Source organism: Takifugu rubripes, chromosome 21 (assembly GCF_901000725.2).
Source record: "Takifugu rubripes chromosome 21, fTakRub1.2, whole genome shotgun sequence".
In the NCBI taxonomy this organism is placed as follows: domain Eukaryota; kingdom Metazoa; phylum Chordata; class Actinopteri; order Tetraodontiformes; family Tetraodontidae; genus Takifugu; species Takifugu rubripes.
Window position 1 is genome coordinate 4,196,695 of NC_042305.1, and position 10,125 is coordinate 4,206,819.

At 40.1% G+C, this 10,125-nt stretch overlaps 1 protein-coding gene across 8 annotated transcripts in view; it reads right to left on the bottom strand.

The window, feature by feature from the left end:
• The window catches only part of rimbp2b (RIMS binding protein 2b), a 58,869-nt gene extending 56,177 nt beyond the window's left edge, over positions 1-2,692 (bottom strand). For all 8 annotated transcript variants that reach the window (XR_003886589.1, XM_029829483.1, XM_029829482.1 and 5 more), the window contains exon 1: positions 2,623-2,692. Coding sequence is in view for 7 of the 8 variants with exons in the window: in XM_029829483.1 (XP_029685343.1) it covers positions 2,623-2,691 (69 nt within the window). In the remaining variant the exon portion in view is untranslated. The remainder of the gene's footprint in view (positions 1-2,622) is intronic.
• Between the last annotated feature and the right edge of the window lie 7,433 nt (positions 2,693-10,125).

Below are 10,125 nucleotides of genomic sequence, written 5' to 3' on the forward strand. Positions count from 1 at the left end.
TGTGTGTGTGTGTGTGTGTGTGTGTGTCCATGCATGCACCAGCTGCATGTTCATGTGTGTTTTCATGTTCTTCTTCACATTGGAAAATGTTGTGCACATGCATGAGCCTTCTATGCCAGGAGGTGGCGCTAATATCAATGTATCATGCAGGCGCCAAAAAGAAAATACGAATTTTCTCACATTTTAGCAAATGTAACAAGAAGTGTTGGAGTAAATGTGAAGTTTAAGTACTATAAATGCTAAATGCAAATCTAAATATTAGAAGATCTAAATGTAAAAATTAAATTAAAGCTCCGCCTCAACCAAGGCACAGCCCCGCCCACAGTGCCAATTTTCACTCAGTCACGCTGACCTAAAGACCTCACACAGCCCGCCTACACCTGACTTGGTTAAAAAACATAGGGGGAATAAGTACATGATAGATGTTGACCCCACTAAGGTAAAAGAAGCGGTGGCAAAAATTCAATGTGGCAACAGAGTTTGATCCATTTCACTTCAGTTTTCCCTCCCACCGATCCAGAGTCGGCAGTGGGCGGGGCTGTGGGCACTCAGCGATATTTAAAATCGATATTTAACATTTATCCAGTATTAGTACATATAATATTTAGCCAAATGTGAGAAAATGATTGGCTTCATTTAGCTTAATATGAGAAAAATAGTTGTAAGTGACATTTGTATTGCATTGTAAATTACTGGGCATCCCTCAACAGAAATACTATTTATATTAAAGACATTCTTTTGCTGATGCATCACTTCTCTAATTTGCGAAAGCAAACACCAATACTACAGTGTGCATATCAAACAGCCTGGACTTGGTTCAGCGACGCCCAACAAGAACAGGCAGTTGATCACCAGGTTGCGGTGCAGCAGAGCAGAGGAGATGATCAGTGAGATTCTGATTATTTTTACAACGTTTCTGTCTCCGTAAATCTGCTTTCAAGGCTCATGGGCTCAGTGACTTTCATTTATTAGCTTGTGTTCAGTTCTGTTTTTTAAGTCCCAAACAGGCATACAGAGGTAATCACCACTGTAGACCTTTAACAAACACATTAATGAGATGTGAAAACTTTCTCTACTTCATTTAAGAGCTGCACTCATCAGCAAATTAGCAGCCTGCTTTACATTTAATGATTCACTGGATGCCAGCCTACCTTGGAATGTTAATGGGAAGCAAACCTGTTCAGACAGCTGTCAAAGGATGTCAGAATGCAAACCAGTGGCTCCAGGTCCACCTTAACTTGCCCCTGACACGTTGGAAAGTACAAATGAGGTTTTTGACGTTTACTTCAATGAAGGCTTCTGCACCTTAACCAGTACTGCATGAGTTAACCCACTATGAACAAAGCTGAAGGATGCAGTTGATGCCACAATGAGACAAATACAGTTTTCTGTATACTGTATGTTACCTATTCTTGCATATTCAGGGTTTGAATTGAAGCTGTATATACAATCTGTAATCTGTATTTATTACTGCAATAAAATTCCAAGAATCCTTAGATCCTATTTACAGATGGCATTAATTATCCTCACTCATAAGGTTTTAGGATGTAATGGCAGCTCCGAGCGGGACATGTCAGTCCTCCCTATATGACTATAGCATATACAGAGCATTTTCCCCTCTATAACACACCAAATGCTTAGTTCTACATCTTCAACAAGCATCCACGAGGGAAGAGAGCATGTGTAAATGGTGGAATGAGGTTCAATATCTAAGTTCACTTAAGTTCAACGAGTTTAATTCGGCCAAGCTTACTGTGATTTGCAGTGTTCCGTTCTCTGAGCACATTGTTACACACAAGATTGTTACACGCAAATGCACACCATCGAGGGGGTTTATGAGGACAAACCAACTATTCGTTTGCACATGTACGTTGATCTAAATGACTTAAGCTACTTACTAAATCAGCCAGTTGATATTATCTGCCCCAAGATGCTCAAATAGCATTTTTTCCTCTAGGAAGATGCTTTATTTGCACATCTATCAGTGTATTTGATGGTTTTCTTGAATTTTGACCATGTGTTCTTTTTTCAAATATATTTTACAAACTGTGCTTCACCATATATGCAACAAATCAAAATATGGACAAAGTTTTTCCTGTTGGATCATTTAAATAGGAGAAAGCAGTCACCTGGAAATGGAGGAGATTGTATTTCTTGTCTAGTTTTAATCCTATCCGTATATAATGTATTTCCTGTGCTATTAAGGGCAATAATTCTATGATTCCAGCAGTTATTGGTGACTTTGGTGATTGTTTGGAGAGAAATTATCCAACAGGTAATATTATGCTTCTGTGATGACATCTGTGACATTAGATACCTTGGACTTTTAGCATCAGTTAAGTTCATCTGCATCTTATCTAAATATGCTTTTAAAAAAAATAGAATACAAAATTAATCAAATATGAGCATAAAGCCCCATGAGAATTTGAAAGCCATCCCATTTAAAACACATAGTTTGGTAGATATATTGTTTTTGAAAAGGCTGAAAAAGTATCCAGTTTTCTTTGAATGAGCAAAGCACATGTGAAAATGTCAAAATACACACACATTTAAGACTGTAGCCTTGGAGACTGCTGATTCATCCTGCATGTTCACTCATATCTTTACACATGACAGGCTCACCTTATCTCTGCCTCTAATCTGGTTGCTCTTCTTTGCTGTGGGTAACCTGTGTCGCTGGCCACAGACCATGTCCCTCTGAGACTGCCTCAGGAGCTTGTCCACCTTGCAAGTCTTGCGACAGCCCATGTTCTCCTGCTGGACACCGATATGAAAACAGATATCAAGTAAGGCCCCGCATCGGTCGCATTACATCTCATTTCCTGTTTGGAACAAGCAGTAACGTACCATGACAGAACAGTTTACATGCTTCCCCAAATGCCTGTCATGCTCAGCAGAGCCGGGTGATGTCATAACTCCAGCATGTTCAGATTATAAATATCCGTATTCAGCAGAGTTACATAATAATGGATGTTGGATTATTGTCAGTAGAGGCAGACAGAAAAGGCAGCAGCTGCCACGCAAAAACAAAGAAGACAAGAAAACCCATTAAACGTATAATGAAGTAGAATTTTACAGTATTTACTTTACTATATTATAAATTTGATGTGCAATTAGAATCATGAAAATATTTTTTCTTTTTTTTTTTCAAATGAATGCCAAGTGTATACAATTATATATAGCTGGTGTATGATGCTATTTAGAGGTATACTACTGCTATAATACTAGAAAATACTGTATATTTTAACAGTTAAGGAGATTTAACCCTTAAGGAGATTATGTGTCTATCTGTCTGCCTTCCGTCTGTCTTTATTTTATCAAAATACCTCAAAAATTGAATGGATTTTAATAACATTTTCAGGAAACGTTGACAATGGCAGAAGATGTCATTAATTTGTGGTGATGTTCTGATTCCGGAGGGACTTTGAACATTGATCTTCCAAAGATCAAAACCAAGGGGTTCTAAATGTAAAGCAGCCTAAGTTATGTAACCTTGTATTACTACTGCCTATATATTGTCTATACTAGTGCAGGTGTAAGTCATAATATGGGGGGAAATGACCTGCTTGGCTGAACCAAATATTAATATTTGAAACGTTACAGCCACCTAGCTCAGATGGAGAATATATTTGAGTGCAGTGTAAATGAGGCTGCAGTGAAACATCCAGAGGTCCAGTCGTCATCAGTTCCAACCCAGTTACCACTGTATCATCCAGAAATGCACACTCATAACAAGACCTTTCTATCCCTGTCAAGTCCAATCAACCTGAGACACAGCTGATGCAGCACAAACAAAAAAAATACTGTTGCTGCTCCTCTGCAGGCCAAATGATGGGAAGCATCAGAGTGGAAGACTCTAAATGAGATTCCCTTTAATTCTTAATCCTGGAATTAATGATTGGTGCTTGTAAATTCATTCCAAATAGTCATTTGTATTTTTTTTTTTTTTGCAAGGCAATAGTTCATGATGGCTTCAAGTGCTACATATGCAAATAGAAATGCACGCCGCTGTGAAAACAAACTCAGATTCAGCCACAGATTAGCATTATTCTGTTTGGATATATGAATAAGCAGTGACTTTTGAATAGGAAGAAAAAAGCTAAAACCGAGCACAAATTTTCATATAGCAAATGAAAAATCGTGCATGATATGCCAACAGCATTCACAAACATGCGATCAAAGGCTTGAATAATTAGCCACACAAGATAAAATCAATAAAAAGTTCAAAAGAGAATAACAATACATTTTATTTGTAATGCACTTTTCATCTAAAGTTGCTGATATAGCAATTTTATTATGCTTAATCAGCAGTCAAAGTCCATTTTGAATACAAAAGGGTTTTAGTTCAACTTTAAAAGAGTCCAGGCTTTCAGAAGCCCTGAGATGGATGGGGAGGCTGTCCCATAGGTGAGGAACAGTGGAGCAGACGCCTCAGTTGGTGCTAGGAAGTTTGGTGCTAGGAACACGTAGGAGGAGGCTGCCTGTACTCCTGAGAATAAAGATGGAGGACTCTGGAGTGATAAGTTCCTGAAGAAGGAGGTTTGTGTGTGGATATTGAGGCATTTATGGGTGAGCACCAGAATTTGTAGTTGATTCAGAATGGGATAAGGAGCCAGTGCAGTGAGGACCCTGGAGCCGCTGTCCGGCTTTTCAGTAAGAGGCAGGAGGATGGAAGTGGCTAGGAAATGTTGCAGAGGTGGTGGAATGAGCGCTTGTACAGGTGCGTAGAGCGGTCATCAATGGTCAAATAAGGGTCAAACAAAAGTCCCGCACTTGTGGCTGAGGAGGAGGGATGATCTGACCATCAGAGGAGAGTGGGACTATACAAATGCTGCAGTCAGATTCAGGAAAATGAGGAGTGCTGGTGATCCTGCATCACTGGCATTAGAGATCACGCGGTCAATGAAGTTGTTACAGTGCTCTTCTGTTACTAGGTGGATGTGGCTTCAGAGATGATTTATTATAGAAAAAAGCTTCTTGGAGTTGCAAGTATTTATATTGATTAAGATGGAATAAAATTTAAACCTTGATGCTCCCAAAAGGCCAGTTTATGAATGGTGAGCCCAGCGTTTCAGGGTGCAAGAGACATGAAATTGACCTCACATGGAGGTCCCGAGCACTGCTCAGGAACATATTATTGGGTTCTATTAGGTCATCATGGTTGCAGAGGATAGACATGTGATGTATTGGATGTCTGTGGCTGTGTATTCTGTTCTGATGAGGACAATATTGACTGATGCTTTGCAGGTCTTGGGAGACGAACAAATATTTCAGAATGAGTGATTTGGCTTAGAGGGTTGGAATATGAGAAGAACTGTCCAAATGGAGTTTGGAGGTTTCCATTTGAAAGCTAAACACTCCATGGATGTGAGAAAAGAGTGAAAAGAGAGTTCAACCCAGTAAAGAATGAGTAGACCACCACCTTGATCCCATCCTGCATGTAGCTGTAACCAGGGGGAAGGCTTCCTTCAGCAGAAACTGGTTCCCTGGCTTGTTCCACATTTTAATTTAAAAAAATCAATCCTTTTTTCCAGAATATGCTTTGATTGTCGACCTTGACTGGTTTCAGTCTTAAATGTTAAACTAGTTCAATATTTACGATCAAAAATCTTCATGTGTGGGAAAAGCCATAGTCTCCCAGGTCAGGACTCTGTGAATTGTAATGAATTAGGAACAAGGAAGCAAGTGTAAGTCAAAGCATGTTTGTGCTGCCTTTAGGAGTTTGTCTACAGTTATTTAGCCCAAGATCTGTCCTATGTCCTATGTTCTATGTTGTGTTTTCTCTTTTTTGCTTTGTTTCTTCTTATTCATTTAGTCTTATGTGTAAGTACACCATGTTTCTTGTTTGGAGGAGAGAGACTCTCAATGGTCAATGGGACAGAATCTTTTTGTGTGTGATGGGCTGCTCTGAGATTATCGGTGCAGACCACACGGTATGATCAAAACTCTTCAATGCCTTCTTTTATTTTCATGTGTGAGGTCTCTAACGGATTAAAAAATCTCTTAAAATTTTAAAAATCCTTATGTGTGAACCCCGCTTAAGTCATATTGTTTTGGCATTAGGCTGGCTTAAAAATGGTTTTATTCCTTGTTTTGAGGAGAAGTGATTAAAACAAACACCAGCATTCTCTCCAGACATTGGATATCTGAATATCTGAAGAATTTTCAATTATGGTCCAAATTAATGCCTAATCGTCCAAGAAAGCTAACATTAGCGCACATTAAAAGGCAGTTTGCCACATCTCTTTATGTCTTTACATATTTTCAATTCAGTTCTACTTAAAATCAAAATACATTTTACCCCACATTTTAATGTACAATTTGCCTTCTTATTCTTCTTAAACTGTGAACACAAAGCCATATTAATAATGAAAACTTGATGCACTAATTATTAAGGTTGACTAATTAATGAAACAGGTCTTATTTCATATAGCCCGTCCGCTTTTAGTGTCTTTTTCATTGTTTACACAATGTTCACACATTAAAACAGTCTCTAGAAGTGCCTTTTTTCACCTGAGGAACATCACAAAGATCAGGAAGCTACTGACACAGCATGATGCTGAAAAGTTAGTCCATGCATTTGTTACTTCCAGGCTGGACTATTGTAATTCTTTATTATCAGGGTGTCAAAACAACTCTTTAAGAAGCCACCAGCTGATCAAAAATGCTGCAGCCAGAGTTCTGACAGGTATTGACAAAAGAGATCACATAACTCCTGTAATAGCGTCTCTTCATTGGCTGCCTGTTAAATTTAGAATAATTTTTAAAACCCTTCTTTTGACCTACAAGGTCTTCAGAGGCCTAGCTCCATCCTACCTGGAGGAGCTCGTGATACCTTACCAGCCCAATAGACCGGAATGGGGGGCCGAGCATTTAGCTACCAGGCCCCCCTGCTATGGAACCAGCTCCCTGTCCAGGTACGGGAGGCTGACTCCATCTCTACTTTTAAGATCAGACTTGAAACCTTGAAAAAGCTTATTGTTACTAATTCTGCAGTTCCAGTTACTATCATAGATAGACAAATTATCATACTTAGGGGGTCGTCTAATTATTAGGTTAACATCTTAGCTATGCTGTTATAGGCCAAGGCTGCCGGGGTCCAGAAACATGATCACTTGACAGGCCTCTGTCACCCCACTGGGTCATGGTTTCCTCTCCTCTCCTCTCCTCTCCTCTCCTCTCCTCTCCTCTCCTCTCCTCTCCTCTCCTCTCCTCTCCTCTCCTCTCCTCTCCTCTCCTCTCCTCTCCTCTCCTCTCCTCTCCTCTCCTCTCCTCTCCTCCTCCTCCTCCTCCTCATCAAGTAGACTAGTTATGCTGATTCTTGTGTAGTAGTTTTTCTGCTCCCCCCCACCGTTGCTTGTCTGGGGTTAGGCCCTGGGATTCTGGAAAGCGCCTTGAAACAATTTTGATTGTAAAAGATGCTATATAAATAAAGATTGATTTGATTTGATTTGAGTTTAAAAAATGAACAATGGAGGGTATTAAAGGTTTAAAGTAGTAAGTAATAACATTACTGGACCGCTACTCCAAGTGAAAATTAATGTGAGGAGATTTAGCAGGAGCTAAAATTAGCTAGCCAAGGTTTCTGAAAGGTTCTGCTTCTATCAAGAAATAAGAAAAGAATAAGGCAGTACAAACAATGGCACCAAAGGGACAAACAGAGGTGAAGCCAGATGATTGTGCAGGTGACTGAGCCATTGTCACAGCACTTATGCAAGGAAAGGAAACCGGAAACAACGGCAAGAAACAACCAGGATTTCTTTGTGATTGCGGAATCGCCCAGGGAGAGAAACAGAGGTGAAGGTAAGAAGTTCTGGAAGTGCACTCATCCCACAGCTAACCACATTTTACAAAGGATTGAAGACCTTGATCACCGGGAGTTAAAGAACACACAGAACAGCAGATGCAGGACACTGAAACCGACAATGAGAATGATTTCTTCCTAAATGTCAATAATACTTTTTAGTGTCACAGACAGCGTATTAACTTTTAATGCTGGGAATGCCTCCAAGATTGCTGCCATTCCTGCTTATCCTTAGATGCAGCAAAGACATTTGACAGAGAGAATTGGGAATTTCTCTTTGGGCTCCTTCAAAAGTTTGGATTTGGAAACTCCTTCATGGATGGAGCGGAATGCTATCCAGCTCCCCAAGTGCATCAGTGAGAACAAATGATCAAATTTCACCAAGATTTAATCTGCACCTGGAATCCTCATAGAAGTATTTGCAGCATATATCCAATAACATATAGATATAAAAGGAATCAAAACAAAAACCCATGATGTTATTCTTTATACAGATGATGTATTGATTTTTCTTTGGCACTCCTCACTTTCTAAGGTAGAGTTACTTCGCCTTACTCAGTTAACTGGTTTAAACCCTTAATTTACCAATCCCAACCTGGCATTTATACCACTTTTACCAGGAAACAATAAATATCTTGTAATCAATATTTCCTCCAGGTTGTCAGACTTATCGAGGCGGAATTTCTGCCCTCTTCTCAAACCCATACAGTTGTGGCGAATTGTCACGATAAGGACGGTGGTCTTTCCAAGAAGTTAGTTTTAGTTTCTCGCCAACAGAATCCAGCATATTTTAAAATGGATTAACTCCAATCATGAAATGTATCTCTCTCCCTGCCATATCCACTAAATTGGAGGTAGATCTATCAATCAGGCCTGACCAAACTCCCCACTCACCAATGTGTTCTGTCACGGGAAGTTTGGAGCCCTTTCAGACCTGTTCCAGACCTAGAATGGCTATAATGGCTTCTGCCACACTGTGTGTGCTTGGTGACCCAGATATCACTGACACGGATGCAGAAAGATCAGATTTATATATCCAATTGTGTCTTCCATAACCCAGTGGGACTGGGATGGTTTGACCCTGCTGCAGGACTGTGGCTGTGATCACAGGGTGGCCTGGGTTTATCCCTTGGAGGACTTGGGTGGGCCATGGTGGTTGGGTGGTGGTACTGGTAGGAGGTGACGTGCTCTTGTTCTCCCCTGGTTGATGAGAGAGGGCCTCTTCTGGTGCCTCGTGTCTCCATTTCTTGTCCTTGCACCTACAGCACAACAGGAAATAATTCCACAGAGTCCATTTTTGGCCAAACTGTACTGACTCAGACTGCTTCTCATTACTTTAAGTGACCAAATCTTTACGCAGAGTGTCTCTCTTTCAAAGAGTTCTTTTTGGTTTTTGTTCTTTAATTTGTGAAACTGCAGCTCATTTTTCCCGAATGCGCTAGCAAAGTAAACTTTGTTTTACCTTTGGCACATCCACTTTTAATAGGAGGTTATATACTAGCATAGGACTAAAAATCAGTAACCCATTATAACAGTAACAGGAAAAGAAAAGCGAGGGTCCAACAAAGAAATTCATTCAACAAAATATTGATAACAATCTGATGATGGCTCAAACAAAAGAGGAGTGTTCCTTAGTGTGTACTGCATCTGTGCATATAAATCTAGTGTCTATGTGTGAGTGTAAGAATGCTTGCGGTGTGTTTGAGACGACTGTGTCACTTCACCACTTGGTGTAATGAAAGGGATGCTGTAAAACCCAACACACCAATCCAGACCGATCTATCATCCTATGTAGTGTCAGATTGTTTCAGCTGGCAGGAACTTTGAGGAAACCGGAGAAAAGCGTGAGATGTGTTGGTAATCAAGATTTATTACTTTAGCACGTATGTCTGTTGTGTTGCTCGCTGTGTTGCTCGCTGACCTGAAAGCACCTCCAGCTCCTGCACACGTTCAGGTCATTCCTTGGTATTTCCCTTTAAGTGCACATTTGCTTTGATGTGATTTGAAGAGAAAAAAGAATTTTCCCTCCGGGAGCTACAGTTCTTTGCTTTCTTAGCTAATCTTGTTGGGTTGATTATGCAGACCTGCAGCACTTCCTGTAATATGTTATTAGTGCTGCAGTAAACATCATCCCTGCTTTCATAGTGTTTTTTCTGTAGTGTTTGGGAAAGTTTTAAAGCTGGAAAAATAGCCAGACTCAACATGATTATTAATATGGATTATTTGTGTAATCGTGCCTCCCTCCCAGTGACTGCTCAGATAAGATCCAGTAGGCCTGTCACTCTCAGTAAGTTATTCCTCAGTACAGATATACACAAACA